Source organism: Oncorhynchus kisutch, unplaced genomic scaffold (genome assembly GCF_002021735.2).
Source record: "Oncorhynchus kisutch isolate 150728-3 unplaced genomic scaffold, Okis_V2 scaffold3990, whole genome shotgun sequence".
Taxonomy (NCBI): Eukaryota; Metazoa; Chordata; class Actinopteri; order Salmoniformes; family Salmonidae; genus Oncorhynchus; species Oncorhynchus kisutch.
Window position 1 is genome coordinate 153,860 of NW_022265935.1, and position 23,168 is coordinate 177,027.

The 23,168-nt window shown below is 49.6% G+C and overlaps 2 protein-coding genes across 4 annotated transcripts in view; one reads left to right on the forward strand and one right to left on the reverse strand.

Annotated features, from left to right (window-relative positions):
- The window catches only part of LOC109885384 (thrombospondin type-1 domain-containing protein 4-like), a 31,271-nt gene extending 29,011 nt beyond the window's left edge, over positions 1 to 2,260 (reverse strand). Inside the window, exon 1 of the mRNA XM_031821532.1 lies at positions 2,201 to 2,260. Within this exon, the coding sequence (XP_031677392.1) occupies positions 2,201 to 2,260 (60 nt within the window). The remainder of the gene's footprint in view (positions 1 to 2,200) is intronic.
- Positions 2,261 to 12,930: 10,670 nt separating this feature from the next.
- Positions 12,931 to 23,168, forward strand: part of LOC109886837 (maternal embryonic leucine zipper kinase) — a 39,242-nt gene continuing 29,004 nt past the window's right edge. The window contains exons 1-10 of one of the 3 annotated variants that reach the window (XM_031821533.1): positions 12,931 to 13,042; positions 13,521 to 13,602; positions 13,882 to 13,967; positions 14,598 to 14,714; positions 15,650 to 15,793; positions 16,517 to 16,585; positions 16,675 to 16,767; positions 16,887 to 16,985; positions 20,463 to 20,531; positions 21,331 to 21,429. In XM_031821533.1, the coding sequence (XP_031677393.1) occupies positions 13,545 to 13,602; positions 13,882 to 13,967; positions 14,598 to 14,714; positions 15,650 to 15,793; positions 16,517 to 16,585; positions 16,675 to 16,767; positions 16,887 to 16,985; positions 20,463 to 20,531; positions 21,331 to 21,429 (834 nt within the window). In that variant the 5' untranslated portion in view covers positions 12,931 to 13,042; positions 13,521 to 13,544. Of the gene's footprint in view, positions 13,110 to 13,520; positions 13,603 to 13,881; positions 13,968 to 14,597; positions 14,715 to 15,184; positions 15,211 to 15,649; positions 15,794 to 16,516; positions 16,586 to 16,674; positions 16,768 to 16,886; positions 16,986 to 20,462; positions 20,532 to 21,330; positions 21,430 to 23,168 lie in introns of those variants that run through there. The other 2 variants (XM_031821534.1, XM_031821535.1) reach the window with 2 other exon arrangements.

Genomic DNA, 23,168 nt, shown 5'->3' on the forward strand with positions numbered 1-23,168 from the left:
CCCCCCCCTCCTCTCTTCTCTCCACTACTCTGGCTCCCCCCCCTCCTCTCTTCTCTCACTACTCTGGCTCCCACCCCTCCCCCCGCCCTCCTCTCTTCTCTCCACTACTCTGGCTCCCCCTCCTCTCTTCTCTCCACTACTCTGGCTCCCCCCTCCTCTCTTCTCTCCACTACTCTGGCTCCCCCCCTCCTCTCTCCCCCCTTCCCTCTCTTCTCTCCACTACTTGGCTCCCCCCCTCCTCTTCTCTCTCCACTACTCTGGCTCCCCCCCCCCCTCCCCCCGCCCCCTCCTCTCTTCTCTCCACTACTCTGGCTCCCCCCCTCCTCTCTTCTCTCCACTACTCTGGCTCCCCCCCCTCCCCCCCTCCTCTTTCTCTCCACTAATCTGGCTCCCCCCTACCTCTCTTCTCTCCACTACTCTTGGCTCCCCCCCCCCCCCCTCCTCTCTTCTCCCCACTACTCTGGCTCCCCCCCTCCTCTTTCTCTCCACTACTCTGGCTCCCCCCCTCCTCTCTTCTCTCCACTACTCTGGCTTCCCCCCCTCCTCCTCTCTTCTCTCCACTACTCTGGCTCCCCCCCTCCTCTCTTCTCCTCCACTACTCTGGCTCCCCCCCCCCCCTCCTCTCTTTTCTCTCCACTACTCTGGCTCCCCCCCCTCCTCTCTTCTCTCCACTACTCTGGCCTCCCCCCCCTCCCCCCCCCCACCCCTCCTTCTTCTCTCCACTACTCTGGCTCCCCCCCCCTCCTCTCTCCCCCTCCTCTCTTCTCTCCACTACTCTGGCTCCCCCCCTCCTCTCTTCTCTCCACTACTCTGCCCCCCCCCTCCTCTCTTCTCTCCACTACTCTGGCTCCCCCCTCCTCTCTTCTCTCCACTACTCTGGCTCCCCCCCTCCTCTCTTCTCTCCACTACTCTGGCTCTCCCCCCCCCCCCTCCTCTCTTCTCTCCACTACTCTGGCACCCCCCCTCCTCTCTTCTCTCCACCACTCTGGCTCCCCCCTCCTCTCTTCTCTCCACTACTCTGGCTCCCCCCCTCCCCCCGCCTCTCTTCTCTCCACTACTCTGGCTCCCCCCCTCCCCCCCTCCTCTCTTCTCTCCACTACTCTGGCTCCCCCCCCCTCCTCTCTTCTCTCCACTACTCTGGCTCCTCTCCCCCCCCTCCTCTCTTCTCTCCACTACTCTGGCTCCCCCCTCCTCTCTTCTCTCCACCACTCTGGCTCCCCCCTCCCCCCGCCCTCCTCTCTTCTCTCCACTACTCTGGCTCCCCCCTCCTCTCTTCTCTCCACTACTCTGGCCCCCCCCCTCCTCTCTTCTCTCCACTACTCTGGCTCCCCCCCTCCTCTCTTCTCTCCACTACTCTGGCTCCCCCCCCTCCTCTCTTCCTCTCCACTACTCTGGCTCCCCCCCTCCTCTCTTCTCTCCACCACTCTGGCTCCCCCCTCCTCTCTTCTCTCCACTACTCTGGCTCCCCCCCTCCCCCCCTCCTCTCTTCTCTCCACTACTCTGGCTCCCCCCCCTCCTCTCTTCTCTCCACTACTCTGGCTCCCCCCCTCCTCTCTTCTCTCCACCACTCTGGCTCCCCCCTCCTCTCTTCTCTCCACTACTCTGGCTCCCCCCCTCCCCCCCTCCTCTCTTCTCTCCACTACTCTGGCTCCCCCCCTCCCCCCCCTCCTCTCTTCTCTCCACTACTCTGGCTCCCCCCCCCCTCCTCTCTTCTCTCCACTACTCTGGCTCCCCCCCTCCCCCCCCCCTCCTCTCTTCTCTCCACTACTCTGGCTCCCCCCTCCTCTCTTCTCTCCACTACTCTGGCTCCCCCCCCTCCTCTCTTCTCTCCACTACTCTGGCTCCTCTCCCCCCCTCCTCTCTTCTCTCCACTACTCTGGCTCCCCCCTCCTCTCTTCTCTCCACTACTCTGGCTCCCCCCTCCTCTCTTCTCTCCACTACTCTGGCTCCCCCCCCCCCTCCTCTCTTCTCTCCACTACTCTGGCTCCCCCCCTCCCCCGCCCTCCTCTCTTCTCTCCACTACTCTGGCTCCCCCCCTCCTCTCTTCTCTCCACTACTCTGGCCATATCAGGAACCAATTAGAGTGATTCAGAACCACTCCACCACCTGATGATTCACTCTCCTTTAAGAATCAAACCCACTACGGACCAGCCATATCAGGAACCAATTAGAGTGATTCAGAGGTTTCCAGTCAGTTCACTGGCAGGGAATCAAACAACACATCACTGTATTCCCCAAAGTCTGCAGAAGGGGGGCTCATTGCAAACTTAACCAGGAAGCAAGTTAGCCTAGTGTTTAGAGTGTAGAGGAGGCAGATAGCCTAGTGGTTAGAGGAGGCCGGTAGACTAGTGGTTAGAGTGTAGAGGAGGCAGGTAGACTAGTGGTTAGAGTTGTAGAGGAGGCAGGTAGACTAGTGGTTAGAGTGTAGAGGAGGCAGGTAGACTAGTGGTTAGAGTGTAGAGGAGGCAGGTAGTCTAGTGGTTAGAGTGTAGAGGAGGCAGTAGCTAGTGGTTAGAGTGTAGAGGAGGCAGGTAGACTAGTGGTTAGAGTGTAGAGGAGGCAGGTAGCCTAGTGGTTAGAGTGTAGAGGAGGCAGGTAGCCTAGTGGTTAGAGTGTAGAGGAGGCAGGTAGCCTAGTGGTTAGAGTGTAGAGGAGGCAGGTAGCCTAGTGGTTAGAGTTGTAGAGGAGGCAGGTAGCCTAGTGGTTAGAGTGTAGAGGAGGCAGGTAGACTAGTGGTTAGAGTGTAGAGGAGGCAGGTAGACTAGTGGTTAGAGGTAGAGGAGGCAGGTAGCCTAGTGGTTAGAGTGCTAGAGGAGGCAGTAGACTAGTGGTTAGAGTGTAGAGGAGGCAGGTAGTCTAGTGGTTAGAGTGTAGAGGAGGCAGGTAGACTAGTGGTTAGAGTGTAGAGGGGCCGGTAGACTAGTGGTTAGAGTGTAGAGGAGGCAGGTAGCCTAGTGGTTAGAGTGTAGAGGAGGCAGGTAGACTAGTGGTTAGAGTGTAGAGGAGGCAGGTAGACTAGTGGTTAGAGTGTAGAGGAGGCAGGTAGCCTAGTGGTTAGAGTGTAGAGGAGGCAGGTAGACTAGTGGTTAGAGTGTAGAGGAGGCAGGTAGTCTAGTGGTTAGAGTGTAGAGGAGGCAGGTAGACTAGTGGTTAGAGTGTAGAGGAGGCAGGTAGACTAGTGGTTAGAGTGTAGAGGAGGCAGGTAGCCTAGTGGTTAGAGTGTAGAGGAGGCAGGTAGACTAGTGGTTAGAGTGTAGAGGAGGCAGGTAGTCTAGTGGTTAGAGTGTAGAGGAGGCAGGTAGACTAGTGGTTAGAGTGTAGAGGAGGCAGGTAGACTAGTGGTTAGAGTGTAGAGGAGGCAGGTAGACTAGTGGTTAGAGTGTAGAGGAGGCAGGTATAGCTAGTGGTTAGAGTGTAGAGGAGGCAGGTAGCCTAGTGGTTAGAGTGTAGAGGAGGCAGGTAGTCTAGTGGTTAGAGTGTAGAGGAGGCAGGTAGCCTAGTGGTTAGAGTGTAGAGGAGGCAGGTAGACTAGTGGTTAGAGTGTAGAGGAGGCAGGTAGACTAGTGGTTAGAGTGTAGAGGAGGCAGGTAGCCTAGTGGTTAGAGTGTAGAGGAGGCAGGTAGACTAGTGGTTAGAGTGTAGAGGAGCAGGTAGTCTAGTGGTTAGAGTGTAGAGGAGGCAGGTAGACTAGTGGTTAGAGTGTAGAGGAGGCAGGTAGACTAGTGGTTAGAGTGTAGAGGAGGCAGGTAGACTAGTGGTTAGAGTGTAGAGGAGGCAGGTAGACTAGTGGTTAGAGTGTAGAGGAGGCAGGTAGACTAGTGGTTAGAGTGTAGAGGAGGCAGGTAGACTAGTGGTTAGAGTGTAGAGGAGGCAGGTAGTCTAGTGGTTAGAGTGTAGAGGAGGCAGGTAGCCTAGTGGTTAGAGTGTAGAGGAGGCAGGTAGCCTAGTGGTTAGAGTGTAGAGGAGGCATGTAGTTAGCCTAGTGGTTAGAGTGTAGAGGCAGGTAGCCTAGTGGTTAGAGTGTAGCGGAGGCAGGTAGCCCTAGTGGTTAGAGTGTAGAGGAGGCAGGTAGCCTAGTGCTTAGAGTGTAGAGGAGCCAGGTAGTCTAGTGTTAGAGTGTAGAGGAGGCAGGTAGCCTAGTGGTTGAGTGTAGAGGAGGGCAGGTAGCCTAGTGGTTAGAGTGTAGAGGAGGCAGGTAGCCTAGCTGGTTAGAGGTGGCAGGTAGTCTAGTGGTTAGAGTGTAGAGGAGGCAGGTAGCCTAGTGGTTAGAGTGTAGAGGAGGCAGGTAGCCTAGTGGTTAGAGTGTAGAGGAGGCAGGTAGACTAGTGGTTAGAGTGTAGAGGAGGCAGGTAGACTAGTGGTTAGAGTGTAGAGGAGGCAGGTAGTCTAGTGGTTAGAGTGTAGAGGAGGCAGGTAGTCTAAGTGGTTAGAGTGTAGAGGAGGCAGGTAGACTAGTGGTTAGAGTGTAGAGGAGGCAGGTAGACTAGTGGTTAGAGTGTAGAGGAGGCAGGTAGACTAGTGGTTAGAGTGTAGAGGAGGCAGGTAGCCTAGTGGTTAGAGTGTAGAGGAGGCAGGTAGACTAGTGGTTAGAGTGTAGAGGAGGCAGGTAGACTAGTGGTTAGAGTGTAGAGGAGGCAGGTAGACTAGTGGTTAGAGTGTAGAGGAGGCAGGTAGACTAGTGGTTAGAGTGTAGAGGAGGCAGGTAGTCTAGTGGTTAGAGTGTAGAGGAGGCAGGTAGCCTAGTGGTTAGAGTGTAGAGGAGGCAGGTAGCCTAGTGGTTAGAGTGTAGAGGAGGCAGGTAGCCTAGTGGTTAGAGTGTAGAGGAGGCAGGTAGCCTAGTGGTTAGAGTGTAGAGGAGGCAGGTAGCCTAGTGGTTAGAGTGTAGAGGAGGCAGGTAGACTAGTGGTTAGAGTGTAGAGGAGGCAGGTAGTCTAGTGGTTAGAGTGTAGAGGAGGCAGGTAGCCTAGTGGTTAGAGTGTAGAGGAGGCAGGTAGCCTAGTGGTTAGAGGTGGCAGGTAGTCTAGTTGTTAGAGTGTAGAGGAGGCAGGTAGCCTAGTGGTTAGAGTGTAGAGGAGGCAGGTAGCCTAGTGGTTAGAGTGTAGAGGAGGCAGGTAGACTAGTGGTTAGAGTGTAGAGGAGGCAGGTAGACTAGTGGTTAGAGTGTAGAGGAGGCAGGTAGACTAGTGGTTAGAGTGTTGGACTAGTAACCGAAAGGTTGCAAGATCGAATCCCCCTGAGCTGACAAGGTACAAATCTGTGGTTCTGTCCCTGAACAAGGCAGTTTAACCCTACTGTTCCTAGGCCGTCATTGTAAATAAGAATTTGTTCTTAACTGACTTGCCGAGTTAAATAAAAGGTACAAAAATAATAAGTTATTTCAAAAATGTTTAAATAGCTGCCATGAAAGCTGGTATTTCACCATGAAAAACTGTTGTGCAACAGATAAAAAGCACTACATTTGGTACAAACATTCTTCTGATCATTTGAAAACATCCCAGAAGCTCATTTCAAACTTAACCGAGACGCGGAATTCAAAATGGCCGCCAACGTAGAGGGTAATGTTTACAACAGCTTATATAAGGACGTTATTTAAAATAACATGACTTGAAAAGATAATAGTGGAGAGCCCTGGTTTAGCATCATTACGGTACAGCATCTTGGACACTTCAGAGCCCTGGTTTAGCATCATTACGGTACAGCATCTTGGTCACTTCAGAGCCCTGGTTTAGCATCATTACGGTACAGCATCTTGGTCACTTCAGAGCCCTGGTTTAGCATCATTACGGTACAGCATCTTGGTCACTTCAGAGCCCTGGTTTAGCATCATTACGGTACAGCATCTTGGTCACTTCAGAGCCCTGGTTTAGCATCATTACGGTACAGCATCTTGGACACTTCAGAGCCCTGGTTCAGCATCATTACGGTACAGCATCTTGGACACTTCAGAGCCCTGGTTTAGCATCATTACGGTACAGCATCTTGGTCACTTCAGAGCCCTGGTTTAGCATCATTACGGTACAGCATCTTGGTCACTTCAGAGCCCTGGTTTAGCATCATTACGGTACAGCATCTTGGTCACTTCAGAGCCCTGGTTTAGCATCATTACGGTACAGCATCTTGGTCACTTCAGAGCCCTGGTTTAGCATCATTACGGTACAGCATCTTGGTCACTTCAGAGCCCTGGTTTAGCATCATTACGGTACAGCATCTTGGACACTTCAGAGCCCTGGCTCAGCATCATTACAGTACAGCATCAGAGCGGGATCGATACTTTGGAGGTGGAGGGTCCGTCGTGGTCTGGGACGGTGTGTCACAGCATCATCGTACTGAGCTTGTCGTCATTGCAGGCAATCTCAATGCTGTGCGTTACAGGGAAGACATCCTCCTCCCTCACGTGGTACCCTTCCTGCAGGCTCATCATGACATGAGCGTCCAGCATGACAATGCCACCAGCCATACTGCTCGTTCTGTGTGCGTGATTTCCTGCAAGACAGGAAGGTCAGTGTTCTGCCATGGCCAGCGAAGAGCCCGGATCTCAATCCCATTGAGCACGTCTGGGACCTGTTGGATCGGAGGGTGAGGGCTAGGGCCATTCCCGCCCAGAAATGTCCCAGGAACTTGCAGGTGCCTTGGTGGAAGAGTGGGGTAACACCTCACAGAGAGAACTGGCAAATCTGGTGCAGTCCATGAGGAGGAGATGCACTGCAGAACTTAATGCAGCTGGTGGCCACAACAGATACTGACTGTTACTTTTGATTTTGACCCCCCCCCTCCCCTTTGTTCAGGGACACATTATTCTATTTCTGTTAGTCACATGTCTGTGGAACTTGTTCAGTTTATGTGTCAGTTGTTGAATCTTATGTTCATATAAATATTTACACATGTTAAGTTTTCTGAAAATAAACGCAGTTGACAGTTAGAGGACCTTTCTTATTTTTTTGCTGAGTTTAGTGTGTGTGTGTGTGTGTGTGTGTGTGTGTGTGTGTTGTTGTGTGTGTGTGTGTGTGTGTGTTGTGTGTGTGTGTGTGCGTGTGTATCTCACCTCTCATGGTGTTGGTTGTGTCTGAGTGTGTGTGTGTGTGTGTGTATCTCTCCTCTCAGGGTGTTGGTTGAGTCTGAGTGTGTGTGTGTGTGTGTTTATCTCTCCTCTCAGGGTGTTGGTTGAGTCTGAGTGTGTGTGTGTGTGTGTTTATCTCTCCTCTCAGGGTGTTGGTTGTGTGTCTGAGTGTGTGTGTGTGTGTATCTCTCCTCTCAGGGTGTTGGTTGAGTCTGAGTGTGTGTGTGTGTGTGTGTGTGTATCTCTCCTCTCAGGGTGTTGGTTGAGTCTGAGTGTGTGTGTGTGTGTGTTTATCTCTCCTCTCAGGGTGTTGGTTGTGTGTCTGAGTGTGTGTGTGTGTGTGTGTGTATCTCTCCTCTCAGGGTGTTGGTTGAGTCTGAGTGTGTGTGTGTGTGTGTGTATCTGTCCTCTCAGGGTGTTGGTTGTGTGTGTGTGTGTGTGTATCTCTCCTCTCAGGGTGTTGGTTGTGTGTGTGTGTGTGTGTGTATCTCTCCTCTCATGGTGTTGGTTGTGTGTGTGTGTGTGTATCTCTCCTCTCAGGGTGTTGGTTGTGTGTGTGTGTGTGTGTGTGTGTGTGTGTGTGTGTGTGTGTGTGTGTGTGTGTGTGTGTGTGTGTGGTGTGTGTGTGTGGTGTGTGTGTGTGTGTGTGTGTGTGTGTGTGTGTCTGTGTGTGTGTGTGTGTGTGTGTGTGTGTGTGTGTGTGTGTGTGTGTGTGTGTGTGTGTGTGTGTGTGTGTGTGTGTGTGTGTGTGTGTGTGTGTGTGTATCTGTCCTCTCAGGGTGTTGGCTGAACTCCTCTCCGTCTTGCTTATGGTAATATTTATCTGGACATAAATGATTGGTTCAACTTTAAACACATAGGGACGCAATATTTTCATAACTCTGCCAACACACACACACACACACACAGTACAACACACACACACACCGTGGGAGGTAACTGTAGAAGTTTCCAGACCTTCTGATTTTAACTGCTGGAAAATGACGGATGTGAAGACAGACGAGAAATAAATAAATATTCCAAACGATCTTTACAGTAAGAAATGGTTTTCTACAGTACAGCCGTATCTATCAGGTGTGTCAGAGTAAGAGTTCGGCTGATCCCGGATCAGTTATGCCTTTTCAGATCACAATGAATGAGATTACGTGGAGGAGAGGGGGGGGGGGAACCCTGATCCTAGATCCTAGACACAGACCCAACCCCCCCCCCCATGCAGAGTTGAGACTCAGAAATGCTGGAAGGCTCCGGAACATTGCTCTGGAATGTTGGGAATTCTAACCGGTTCTAGAACCGGAACACCAGCGTTCCACTGTAAGAGCTTCATTACAAGCCATGTTGGATTATGCATGCTGTGTGTGTGTGTGTGTGTGTGTGTGTATGTGTGTGTGTGTGTGTGTATATGTGTGTGTGTGTGTGTGTGTGTGTGTGTGTGTGTGTGTGTGTGTGTGTGTGTGTGTGTGTGTGTGTGTGTGTGTGTGTGTGTACGTGCACGCCAAAACATGTGGTCAGTTACGAGCATTGAGGGACCCTGAAATAACTTACAACACACACACATCAAGTTTCCCGTTTTAATGTGCAGTAAAATACCTTTCTTGCTAACTCTAAACCCCACGACGCAGTCATCAATAACAATGTAATAGTACAAATAACATAAAGGTCGAACAGAAAACACACAATCATTTTTCGATGATTCACTTCCTGTATTTGCTTCCCCCGACTCCCAGAGGACACGTTACACACACACACACACACACCTACTAAGGTTTAGAACACCTACTAAGGTTTAGAACACCTACTAAGGTTTAGAACACCTACTAAGGTTTAGAACACCTACTCAATCCAGGGTTTTTCTTAATTGTTAATTATTGTCTACATTGTAGAATTAATCGTGAAGACATCCAAAACTATGAAATAACACATATGGAATCATGTAGTAACCAAAAGAAAGTGTTCCTAGACATTAACCATTAGCATGGTGACTAAACACAATATCGGGAAGTAACATTCCGATACATGAACCATTAGCATGGTGGCTAAACACAACATCAGGAAGTAACATTCCTAGACATTAACCATTAGCATGGTGGCTAAACACAATATCAGGAAGTAACATTCCTAGGCATTAACCATTAGCATGGTGGCTAAACACAACATCAGGAAGTAACATTCCTAGACATTAACCATTAGCATGGAGGCTAAACACAACATCAGGAAGTAACATTCCTAGACATTAACCATTAGCATGGTGGCTAAACACAACATCAGGAAGTAACATTCCTAGACATTAACCATTAGCATGGTGGCTAAACACAACATCAGGAAGTAACATTCCTAGACATTAACCATTAGCATGGTGGCTAAACACAACATCAGGAAGTAACATTCCTAGACATTAACCATTAGCATGGTGGCTAAACACAACATCAGGAAGTAACATTCCTAGACATTAACCATTAGCATGGTTCTGGAAAATCATCATTAAAGTATGTATATTTTCCCCCACCTTCTCAACATTAAAACATCAACATCACCAGGGGGGCAGGAGTGTATCACCAGCTGTGCACATCAAGCCCAGAGGGTAGTGGAGAACCATCAAGCCCAGAGGATAGTGGAGCTCCATAAAGCCCAGAGGGTAGTGGAGAACCATCAAGCCCAGAGGATAGTGGAGAACCATAAAGCCCAGAGGGTAGTGGAGAACCAACAAGCCTGGAGGGTAGTGGAGAACCATCAAGCCCAGAGGGTAGTGGAGATCCATCAAGCCCAGAGGATTTTGGAGCTCCATCAAGCCCAGAGGGTAGTGGAGCCCAGAGGATAGTGGAGATCCATAAAGCCCAGAGGGTAGTGGAGAACCATCAAGCCCAGAGGGTAGCGGAGAACCATCAAGCCCAGAGGATAGCGGAGAACCATCAAGCCCAGAGGATAGCGGAGAACCATCAAGCCCAGAGGGTAGTGGAGAACCATCAAGCCCAGAAGATAGTGGAGATCCATAAAGCCCAGAGGATAGTGGAGATCCATAAAGCCCAGAGGATAGTAGAGCCCAGAGGGTAGTGGAGATCCATCAAGCCCAGAGGATAGTAGAGCCCAGAGGATAGTGGAGCCCAGAGGATAGTGGAGATCCATCAAGCCCAGAGGATAGTAGAGCCCAGAGGGTAGTGGAGATCCATCAAGCCCAGAGGATAGTAGAGCCCAGAGGGTAGTGGAGATCCATCAAGCCCAGAGGATAGTGGTGCCCAGAGGATAGTGGAGAACCATAAAGCCCAGAGGATAGTGGAGAACCATCAAGCCCAGAGGATAGTGGAGAACCATCAAGCCCATAGGACAGTGGAGCCCAGAGGATAGTGGAGCCAAGAGGATAGTGGAGCCCAGAGGGTAGTGGAGATCCATCAAGCCCAGAGGATAGTGGTGCCCAGAGGATAGTGAAGAACCATGAAGCCCAGAGGATAGTGGAGAACCATCAAGCCCAGAGGATAGTGGAGAACCATCAAGCCCATAGGACAGTGGAGCCCAGAGGATAGTGGAGCCAAGAGGATAGTGGAGCCCAGAGGGTAGTGGAGCCCAGAGGACAGTGGAGCTCCATCAAGCCCAGAGGATAGTGGAGCCCAGAGGATAGTGGAGCTCCATCAAGCCCAGAGGGTAGTGGAGCACAGAGGATAGTGGAGCTCCATCAAGGCCAGAGGGTAGTGGAGCCCAGAGGACAGTGGAGCTCCATCAAGCCCAGAGGATAGTGGAGCCCAGAGGATAGTGGAGCTCCATCAAGCCCAGAGGGTAGTGGAGCCCAGAGGATAGTGGAGCTCCATCAAGGCCAGAGGGTAGTGAAGCCCAGTGGACAGTGGAGCTCCACCAAGCCTAGAGGGTAGTGGAGCTCAGAGGATAGTGGAGCCCAGAGGATAGTGGAGATCCATACAGCCCAGAGGGTAGTGGAGCTGCATCAAGCCCAGAGGATAGTGGAGAACCATCAAGCCCAGAGGGTAGTGGAGCTCCATCAAGTCCAGAGGGTAGTGGAGACCAGAGCATAGTGGAGCTCCATCAAGCCCAGAGGATAGTGGAGCTCCATCAAGTCCAGAGGGTAGTGGAGCCCAGAGCATAGTGGAGCTCCATCAAGCCCAGAGCATAGTGGAGATCCATCAAGCCCAGAGGGTAGTGGAGCCCAGAGGGTAGTGGAGAACCATCAAGCCCAGAGGATATTGGAGCCCAGAGGGTAGTGGAGAACCATCAAGCCCAGAGGATATTGGAGCCCAGAGGATAGTGGAGAACCATCAAGCCCAGATGGTAGTGGAGAACCATCAAGCCCAAGAGGGTAGTGGAGATCCATCAAGCCCATAGGATAGTGGAGAACCATCAAGCCCAGAGGGTAGTGGAGATCCATCAAGCCCAGAGGATAGTGGAGCCCAGAGGATAGTGGAGCCCAGAGGGTAGTGGAGCCCAGAGGATAGTGAACCCCAGAGGATAGTGGAGAACCATTAAGCCCAGAGGATATTGGAGCCCAGAGGATAGTGGAGAACCATCAAGCCCAGAGGGTAGTAGAGAACCATCAAGCCCAGAGGGTAGTGGAGATCCATCAAGCCCATAGGATAGTGGAGAACCATCAAGCCCAGAGGGTAGTGGAGATCCATCAAGCCCAGAGGGTAGTGGAGATCCATCAAGCCTAGAGGATAGTGGAGATCCATCAAGCCCAGAGGATAGTGGAGCCCAGAGGATAGTGGAGCCCAGAGGATAGTGGAGCCCAGATGATAGTGGAGCCCAGAGGATAGTGGAGCCCAGAGGACAGTGGAGCCAAGAGGATAGTGGAGCCAAGAGGATAGTGGAGCCCAGAGGATAGTGGAGCCCAGAGGATAGTGGAGCCCAGAGGATAGTGGAGCCAAGAGAATAGTGGAGCCCAGAGGATAGTGGAGCCCAGAGGACAGTGGAGCTCCATCAAGCCCAGAGGATAGTGGAGCCCAGAGGATAGTGGAGCTCCATCAAGCCCAGAGGGTAGTGGAGCACAGAGGATAGTGGAGCTCCATCAAGCCCAGAGGGTAGTGGAGACCAGAGGATAGTGGAGCTCCATCAAGCCTAGAGGGTAGTGGAGCTCAGAGGATAGTGGAGCCCAGAGGATATTGGAGATCCATACTGCCCAGAGGGTAGTGGAGCTGCATCAAGCCCAGAGGATAGTGGAGAACCATCAAGCCCAGAGGGTAGTGGAGCTCCATCAAGTCCAGAGGGTAGTGGAGCCCAGAGGATAGTGGAGCTCAGAGGATAGTGGAGAACCATCAAGCCTAGAGGATAGTGGAGATCCATCAAGCCCAGAGGATAGTGGAGCCCAGAGGATAGTGGAGCCCAGAGGATAATGGAGATCCATCAAGCCCAGAGGATAGTGGAGAACCATCAAGCACAGAGGATAGTGGAGAACCATCAAGCCCAGAATATAGTGGAGAACCATAAAGCCCACTAGCGGCTGCCCAGGTTATGTACGTGACAACGTCATTTTGCTGAGTCTACCTTTAAATCTAGAATGTTATGAATGGTCAGTCCTTGCATCCATAGCTTCGTCTATGAATTTGAGAGTGATTACTTTTCTCCAGTCCCAATCTTCAGCTTTTTACCGAAACAGTGGCGTGGAGTAGCTTTGTTATTGTTTCAACCGCTGATTGGCCCTTTAAAGTTAGGTTTGTGGGCTAGAATGATCTGATCCTAGATCCTGTAGTTAGGGACTTATAGTGTAGAATCTGTTTTATAGCTGCAGTGTCATTACTGAACAATAGATACGCCGTCATTGTAAATAAGAATTTGTTCTTAAATTACTTTCCTAATTAAATAAAGGTTAAATTAAAATTAAATTAAATAATCCATTTTATATATGCAGTGCCATTACTCAACGATAGAGGGAGGAAGTAGATACGTTGGATACAGACACCGGAAGTAGGACATTGCGTCACTGTAGTGGGGAATTCAAACTTCGACAACAGGACATCACTGAGCGAGAGGGCTGTATATTACAAATACTAAGTATATATTTCCACATTCGTGATTACTTTTTGCTTTCCTCACTATATCTATAAGTGTTGTATTTAAGGTAGGTTCGACGCTTCAGCATAGGATAACTTCGTTAGCCAAACTGTACAAAAGTATCGTTAGCCTAGCTAGGTGAAATATTAGCGAACTTGGGGCAACCCGCAAGTCAGTGAATTAACTAACGTAATAATGTTGCTAGCTGGTTTACACAGCTTACTACCGTATTTGTTTATACGTTAGAAGTGTAATTATGTTCTTCTAATTATGTAATTATGTTTAAGTTAACATGAGCTTATCGACTATTTCAAAGGAGACCGAAGGTTGTCAGTTGACAGGCAGCTAACGTTAGCTAGCTAGCTAAGACCGGCAGGTCTGGTTGGGATGGGATGTTATTTTAGCCAATAGTCACCTATCAGGAACTAACCTTCTGGAGCCTTTCAGCTAAATGTCGCTGTGTGTTTGTTTATCGCAGCTGGAAGGTTGTGTTTTCGGTGAGATGGACAGCGCGGCGGAACTCCTCAAGTACTATGAAGTCTACGAGACCATCGGCTCGGGTGAGACACTTCAACACAACCATCTGTACCGACACATGAGCCACCAGGAAAGTGTGTGTTATCCGTTCTGATCAGTGGGTGTGTGTTATCCGTTCTGATCGGTGGGTGGGTGTGTGTTAACTGTTCTGATCGGTGGGTGGGGGTGTGTTATCCGTTCTGATCGGTGTGTGGGGGTGTGTTATCCTTTCTGATCGGTGGGGGTGTGTTATCTGTTCTGATCGGTGGGTGTGGTCTCTCATCTGACCTGCTATTCTGCTGGGTGTGTGTTGTGTCCTACAGGAGGCTTTGCTAAGGTCAAGCTGGGTCGCCACATCCTGACGGGAGAGAAAGTGGCCATTAAAATCATGGAGAAGAAGGAACTGGGGGTAAGTCTCTCTCTCATATTACTCTCTCTTGCATATCTGTATCTCTCTTTCCCTTTCTCTCTGTCTCTCTCTCTGTCTCTCTCTCTCTCTGTCTCTCTCTGTCTCTCTCTTTCTCTCTGTCTCTGTCTCTTTCTCTGTCTCTCTCGCTGTCTGTCTCTCCCTTCCTCCCTCTCTCTCTCTCTCTCTCTGTCTCTCTTTCCCTTCCTCTCTGTCTCTCTTTCCCTTCCTCCCACTCTCTCTCTGTTTCTTTCCCTTCCTGTCTCTCTCGCTGTCTGTCCCCCCCCCCCCCCCCCCCTCTCTCTCTCTCTCTCTCTCATCTAAGTCTCTACTATTTAGTGTGTTTTTACTGTGATGGTTTTAATCTAATGTAATGGTATAGTATATATATAGTATAGTAGCTGATGGTTTTAATCTAATGTAATGGTATAGTATAGTAGCTGATGGTTTTAATCTAATGTAATGGTATAGTGTATATATAGTATAGTAGCTGATGGTTTTAATCTAATGTAATGGTATAGTGTATATATAGTATAGTAGCTGATGGTTTTAATCTAATGTAGATGGTATAGTGTATATATAGTATAGTAGCTTGGTAAAGAAACAGACTTTCTTTTTTCTTCTTCTCTGCAGGAGGACCTTCCTCGTGTGAAGGTGGAGATAGAGGCCATGAAGAGTCTGAGCCATCAGCATGTCTGTAGACTGTACCATGTTATCGAGACTAATACCAAGATATACATGATCCTGGAGGTAGGACCCACGTCAGGATGTCTATAGACTGTACCATGTTATAGACTAATACCAAGATATACATGATCCTGGAGGTAGGACCCACGTCAGGATGTCTATAAACTGTACCATGTTATAGACTAATACCAAGATATACATGATCCTGGAGGTAGGACCCACGTCAGGATGTCTATAAACTGTACCATGTTATAGACTAATACCAAGATATACATGATCCTGGAGGTAGGACCCACGTCAGGATGTCTATAAACTGTACCATGTTATAGACTAATACCAAGATATACATGATCCTGGAGGTAGGACCCACGTCAGGATGTCTATAGACTGTACCATGTTATAGACTAATACCAAGATATACATGATCCTGGAGGTAGGACCCACGACAGCATGTCTATAGACTGTACCATGTTATAGACTCTGTAGACTGTACCATGTTATAGACTCTGTAGACTGTACCATGTTATAGACTAATACCAAGATATACATGATCCTGGAGGTAGGACCCACACATCAGACAGACCAGCCCCAATATGAACCTCTCTCTCCCCCAGTATTGTCCTGGAGGTAGGACCCCCACATCAGACAGACCGGCCCCAATATGAACCTCTCTCTCCCCCTCGTCTTCTCCAGTATTGTCCAGGAGGTAGGACCCACACATCAGACAGACCGGCCCCAATATGAACCTCTCTCTCTCCCTCGTCTTCTCCAGTATTGTCCTGGAGGTAGGACCCACACATCAGACAGACCGGCCCCAATATGAACCTCTCTCTCCCCCAGTATTGTCCTGGAGGTAGAACCCCCACATCAGACAGCCTGGCCCCAATATGAACCTCTCTCTCCCCCTCGTCTTCTCCAGTATTGTCCTGGAGGTAGAACCCACACATCAGACAGACCGGCCCCAATATGAACCTCTCTCTCTCCCTCGTCTTCTCCAGTATTGTCCGGGAGGAGAGTTGTTTGACTACATCATCGCTAAGGACCGTCTGTCTGAAGAGGAGACCAGAGTGTTCTTCAGACAGATCGTCTCAGCTCTGGCCTACGTCCACAGCCAGGGGTACGCCCACAGAGACCTCAAACCGGTAGGTAACCAGGGATACGCCCACAGAGACCTCAAACCGGTAGGTAACCAGGGACACGCCCACAGAGACCTCAAACCGGTAGGTAGCCAGGGATACGCCCACAGAGACCTGAACCGGTAGGTAACCAGGGATACGCCCACAGAGACCTCAAACCGGTAGGTAACCGGGGATACGCCCACAGAGACCTCAAACCGGTAGGTAACCAGGGATACGCCCACAGAGACTTCAAACCGGTAGGTAACCAGGGATACGCCCACAGAGACCTCAAACGGGTAGGTAACCGGGGATACGCCCACTGAGACCGCAAACCGGTAGGTAACCAGGGATACGCCCACAGAGACCTCAAACCGGTAGGTAACCAGGGGTACGCCCACAGCTATATAAGCTCACTGGGGTACATTCACAGCGCATACTCATTGTTAAAATCATGAACTATCCCTTTATCATGACTCTGAACCAAACTGACACGTTATGAAAACAAGACAGATTTCAGACACGTCCTTGGTGGTTGTCTGTGTGGGTGGTTGTCTGTGGTTGTCTGTGTGGGTGGTTGTCTGTGTGGTTGTCTGTCTGTGTGGTTGTCTGTCTGTGTGGTTGTCTGTCTGTGTGGTTGTGGGAACTACCCACTGGTGGTGATGGTGCTGAATCTCTCTCCCCTCTCTCTCTCTCCCCTCTCTCTCCCCTCTCTCTCTCCTCTCCCCTCTTCTCTCTCTCCTCCCTCAGGAGAACCTGTTGATAGATGAAGACCACAACCTGAAACTGATCGACTTTGGTCTCTGTGCCAAACCAAAGGTAACCACACTGTCATGTTGTCTCCTTTGGTCTCTGTGCCAAACCAACTGGACCTGTTGTGGTCCAGTCTAATCAGTCTGTCTTTATAGGGGGGTCTGGGATATGAGCTGATGACCTGTTGTGGAAGTCCAGCCTACGCTGCTCCTGAACTCATCCAGGGTAAAGCCTACATCGGCTCGGAGGTGAGACACCCGGTGGGGGGAATTTAATATGTCTGGCTGTGTGAATATAATGAGTAACGTGTGGAGTATGGGGGGTGCTGCTGTGTGGATATATAATGTGTGTGTGTGTGTGTTACCAGGCTGATGTGTGGAGTATGGGGGTGCTGCTGTTTGCTCTGCTCTGTGGATATCTGCCCTTTGATGACGACAACTGTATGGTCCTCTACAGGAAAATCACCGTAAGTTACTGTCTGTATTGGTCAAGTTACATGGTGGCTAGCTAGGTATCCAAGGTAACGTGACAGAACATGGCTGTTAGCTAGATTTCCAAGGTATCGTGACAGAACATGGTTGTAAGCTAGGTTTCCAAGGTAGCGTGACAGAACATGGTTGTAAGCTAGGTATCCAAGGTAGCGTGACAGAACATGGTTGTTAGCTAGGTATCCAAGGTAACATGACAGAACATGGTTGTTAGCTAGGTATCCAAGGTAACGTGACAGAACATGGCTGTTAGCTAGGTATCCAAGGTAGCGTGACAGAACATGGTTGTTAGCTAGGTATCCAAGGTAGCGTGACAGAACATGGTTGTTAGCTAGGTATCCAAGGTAATGTGACAGAACATGGTTGTAAGCTAGGTTTCCAAGGTAGCGTGACAGAACATGGTTGTAAGCTAGGTATCCAAGGTAGCGTGACAGAACATGGTTGTTAGCTAGGTATCCAAGGTAACATGACAGAACATGGTTGTTAGCTAGGTATCCAAGGTAACGTGACAGAACATGGTTGTAAGCTAGGTATCCAAGGTAACGTGACAGAACATGGTTGTAAGCTAGGTATCCAAGGTAACGTGACAGAACATGGTTGTTAGCTAGGTATCCAAGGTAACGTGACAGAACATGGTTGTTAGCTAGGTATCCAAGGTAACATGACAGAACATGGTTGTTAGCTAGGTATCCAAGGTAACGTGACAGAACAAGGTTGTTTAACAAATGGTTCAGCCCGCTATTAGTTTTAGGACGGACAGCTATTTCTGACACGGTAGAAGATGAAACATTTAGTGCCACTAATATAGTTCAGAACTGTTTCTCTGGAGGAAAGGGTTCAACCGTGACAGTTGGTTTTCTCTGGAGGAAAGGCTTCAACCGTGACAGTTGGTTTTCTCTGGAGGAAAGGGTTCAACCGTGACAGTTTGTTTTCTCTGGAGGAAAGGGTTCAACCGTGACAGTTGGTTATCTCTGGAGGAAAGGGTTCAACCGTGACAGTTGGTTTTCTCTGGAGGAAAGGGTTCAACCGTGACAGTTGGTTTTCTCTGGAGGAAAGGGTTCAACTGTGACAGTTGGTTTTCTCTGGAGGAAAGGGTTCAACTGTGACAGTTGGTTTTCTCTGGAGGAAAGGGTTCAACCGTGACAGTTTTGTTTTCTCTGGAGGAAAGGGTTCAACCGTGACAGTTGGTTTTCTCTGGAGGAAAGGGTTCAACTGTGACAGTTGGTTTTCTCTGGAGGAAAGGGTTCAACTGTGACAGTTGGTTTTCTCTGGAGGAAAGGGTTCAACCGTGACAGTTGGTTTACTCTGGAGGAAAGGGTTCAACCGTGACAGTTGGTTTTCTCTGGAGGAAAGGGTTCAACCGTGACAGTTGGTTATCTCTGGAGGAAAGGGTTCAACCGTGACGGTCTTCAGTTTTGTTTTCTCTGGAGGAAAGGGTTCAACCGTGACAGTTGGTTTTCTCTGGAGGAAAGGGTTCAACCGTGACAGTTGGTTTTCTCTGGAGGAAAGGGTTCAACCGTGACAGTTGGTTTTCTCTGGAGGAAAGGGTTCAACTGTGACAGTTGGTTTTCTCTGGAGGAAAGGGTTCAACTGTGACAGTTGGTTTTCTCTGGAGGAAAGGGTTCAACCGTGACAGTTTTGTTTTCTCTGGAGGAAAGGGTTCAACCGTGACAGTTGGTTTTCTCTGGAGGAAAGGGTTCAACTGTGACAGTTGGTTTTCTCTGGAGGAAAGGGTTCAACTGTGACAGTTGGTTTTCTCTGGAGGAAAGGGTTCAACCGTGACAGTTGGTTTACTCTGGAGGAAAGGGTTCAACCGTGACAGTTGGTTTTCTCTGGAGGAAAGGGTTCAACCGTGACAGTTGGTTATCTCTGGAGGAAAGGGTTCAACCGTGACGGTCTTCAGTTTTGTTTTCTCTGGAGGAAAGGGTTCAACCGTGACAGTTGGTTTTCTCTGGAGGAAAGGGTTCAACCGTGACAGTTGGTTTTCTCTGGAGGAAAGGGTTCAACCGTGACAGTTGGTTTTCTCTGGAGGAAAGGGTTCAACCGTGACAGTTGGTTTTCTCTGGAGGAAAGGGTTCAACCGTGACAGTTGGTTTTCTCTGGAGGAAAGGGTTCAACCGTGACAGTTGGTTTTCTCAGGAGAAGGGTTCAACCGTGACAGTTGGTTTTCTCAGGAGAAGGGTTCAACCGTGACAGTTGGTTTTCTCAGGAGAAGGGTTCAACCGTGACAGTTGGTTATCTCTGGAGGAAAGGGTTCAACCGTGACAGTTTGTTATCTCTGGAGGAAAGGGTTCAACCGTGACAGTCTTCAGTTTTGTTTTCTCTGGAGGAAAGGGTTCAACCGTGACAGTTGGTTTTCTCTGGAGGAAAGGGTTCAACCGTGACAGTTGGTTTTCTCTGGAGGAAAGGGTTCAACCGTGACAGTTGGTTTTCTCAGGAGAAGGGTTCAACCGTGACAGTTGGTTTTCTCAGGAGAAGGGTTCAACCGTGACAGTTGGTTTTCTCTGGAGGACAGGGTTCAACCGTGACAGTTGGTTTTCTCTGGAGAAGGGTTCAACCGTGACAGTTGGTTTTCTCTGGAGAAGGGTTCAACCGTGACAGTTGGTTTTCTCTGGAGAAGGGTTCAACCGTGACAGTTGGTTATCTCTGGAGGAAAGGGTTCAACCGTGACAGTTGGTTTTCTCTGGAGGAAAGGGTTCAACCGTGACAGTCTTCAGTTTTGTTTTCTCTGGAGGAAAGGGTTCAACCGTGACAGTTTGTTATCTCTGGAGGAAAGGGTTCAACCATGACAGTCTTCAGTTTTGTTTTCTCTGGAGGAAAGGGTTCAACCGTGACAGTTGGTTTTCTCTGGAGAAGGGTTCAACCGTGACAGTTGGTTTTCTCAGGAGAAGGGTTCAACCGTGACAGTTGGTTTTCTCTGGAGGATAGGGTTCAACCGTGACAGTTGGTTTTCTCTGGAGAAGGTTCAACCGTGACAGTTGGTTTTCTCAGGAGAAGGGTTCAACCGTGACAGTTGGTTTTCTCAGGAGAAGGGTTCAACCGTGACAGTTGGTTTTCTCTGGAGGACAGGGTTCAACCGTGACAGTTGGTTTTCTCAGGAGAAGGGTTCAACCGTGACAGTTGGTTTTCTCTGGAGGACATGGTTCAACCGTGACAGTTGGTTTTCTCTGGAGGAAAGGGTTCAACCGTGACAGTTGGTTTTCTCAGGAGAAGGGTTCAACCGTGACAGTTGGTTTTCTCAGGAGAAGGGTTCAACCGTGACAGTTGGTTTTCTCAGGAGAAGGGTTCAACCGTGACAGTTGGTTTTCTCTGGAGGACAGGGTTCAACCGTGACAGTTGGTTTTCTCTGGAGGAAAGGGTTCAACCGTGACAGTTGGTTTTCTCTATTTGGGATCGTATAAAAGCCCGATTCAAAGCCTCTGGTTTAAACTAACCTACTTGTTTTACTGTTCTAGAGAGGCAGTTACAACAACCCTCATTGGCTGTCTCCTGGGAGCATCCTGCTACTCAACCAGATGATGCAGGTACACACACACACACACACACACATTATGTGACATCAAGTTTGGTATAGTAGGAGTTATTGATTATGTGACATCAGGTTTGTAATAGTAGGAGTTATTGATTGTGTGACATCAGGTTTGGTATAGTAGGAGTTATTGATTATGTGACATCAGGTTTGTAATAGTAGGAGTTATTGATTGTGTGACATCAGGTTTGGTATAGTAGGAGTTATTGATTGTGTGACATCAGGTTTGGTATAGTAGGAGTTATTGATTGTGTGACATCAGGTTTGGTATAGTAGGAGTTATTGATTGTGTGACATCAGGTTTGGTATAGTAGGAGTTATTGATTGTGTGACATCAGGTTTGGTATAGTAGGAGTTATTGATTGTGTGACATCAGGTTTGGTATAGTAGGAGTTATTGATTGTGTGACATCAGGTTTTGTATAGTAGTAGTTATTGATTGTGTGACATCAGGTTTGGTATAGTAGGAGTTATTGATTGTGTGACATCAGGTTTGGTATAGTAGGAGTTATTGATTGTGTGACATCAGGTTTGGTATAGTAGGAGTTATTGATTATGTGACATCAGGTTTGGTATAGTAGGAGTTATTGATTATGTGACATCAGGTTTGGTATAGTAGGAGTTATTGATTATGTGACATCAGGTTTGGTATAGTAGGAGTTATTGATTGTGTGACATCAGGTTTGGTATAGTAGGAGTTATTGATTGTGTGACATCAGGTTTGGTATAGTAGGAGTTATTGATTGTGTGACATCAGGTTTGGTATAGTAGGAGTTATTGATTGTGTGTTTGTAGGTGGATCCTAAGCATCGTGTGACCATCAGACAACTCCTAGACCATCCCTGGACAATGTCTGGCTATGGCACCCCTGTAGAGTGGCACAGCAAGCAACCTGTAAGAACACACACACACACACACACACACCTACACACACACCTACACACACACACCTAAACACACACCTAAACACACCTACACACACACACCTGAACACACACCTACACACACACAGCTACACACACACACACACACACCTACACACACACACACACACACACACACACCTACACTCAAACACTTAAACACACCTACACACACGTACACCTAAGAACCCCCAAACGCACCTCTAAGAACCCCCGAACGCACCTCTAAGAACGCACCTCTAAGAACCCCCAAACGCACCTCTAAGAACCCCCCAAACGCACCTCTAAGAACCCCCCCAAACGCACCTCTAAGAACCCCCAAACGCACCTCTAAGAACGCGCCTAAGAACCCCCCCAAACGCACCTCTAAGAACCCCCAAACGCACCTCTAAGAACCCCCCAAACGCACCTCTAAGAACCCCCCAAACGCACCTCTAAGAACCCCCAAACGCACCTCTAAGAACGCGCCTAAGAACCCCCCCAAACGCACCTCTAAGAACCCCCAACGCACCTCTAAGAACCCCCAAACGCACCTCTAAGAACCCCCAAACGCACCTCTAAGAACCCCCCAAACGCACCTCTAAGAACCCCCCAAACGCGCCTCTAAGAACCCCCCAAACGCACCTCTAAGAACCCCCAAACGCACCTCTAAGAACCCCCCAAACGCACCTCTAAGAACCCCCCAAACGCACCTCTAAGAACCCCCAAACGCACCTCTAAGAACCCCCCAAACGCACCTCTAAGAACCCCCCAAACGCACCTCTAAGAACCCCCCAAACGCACCTCTAAGAACCCCCCAAACGCACCTCTAAGAACCCCCAAGACGCACCTCTAAGAGCCCCCCAAACGCACCTCTAAGAACCCCCCAAACGCACCTCTAAGAACCCCCCAAACGCACCTCTAAGAACCCCCCAAACGCACCTCTAAGAACCCCCCAAACGCACCTCTAAGAACCCCCCAAACGCACCTCTAAGAACCCCCAAACGCGCCTCTAAGAACCCCCAAACGCACCTCTAAGAACCCCCCAAACGCACCTCTAAGAACCCCCAAACGCACCTCTAAGAACCCCCCAAACGCACCTCTAAGAACCCCCAAACGCGCCTCTAAGAACCCCCCAAACGCACCTCTAAGAACCCCCAAACGCGCCTCTAAGAACCCCCAAACGCACCTCTAAGAACCCCCCAAACGCACCTCTAAGAACCCCCAAACGCACCTCTAAGAACCCCCCAAACGCACCTCTAAGAACCCCCAAACGCGCCTCTAAGAACCCCCCAAACGCACCTCTAAGAACCCCCAAACGCACCTCTAAGAACCCCCAAACGCGCCTCTAAGAACCCCCAAACGCACCTCTAAGAACCCCCAAACGCGCCTCTAAGAACCCCCAAACGCACCTCTAAGAACCCCCAAACGCACCTCTAAGAACCCCCAAACGCACCTCTAAGAACCCCCCAAACGCACCTCTAAGAACCCCCAAACGCGCCTCTAAGAACCCCCCAAAACGCACCTCTAAGAACCCCCAAACGCACCTCTAAGAACCCCCAAACACGCCTTGTTACAGTTTTTTGTTTTTCCTTGTACGTTTTGAGGTTGGACTTTAGCACGTAGGGCTCGTTAGCACGTAGCGCTCGTTAGCACGTAGGGCGAACCAATTTGGTGTCAACTCGTTAGTCAGGATGTGTTACACCTGTGCTGGTTGCCATCTCGTTCAGG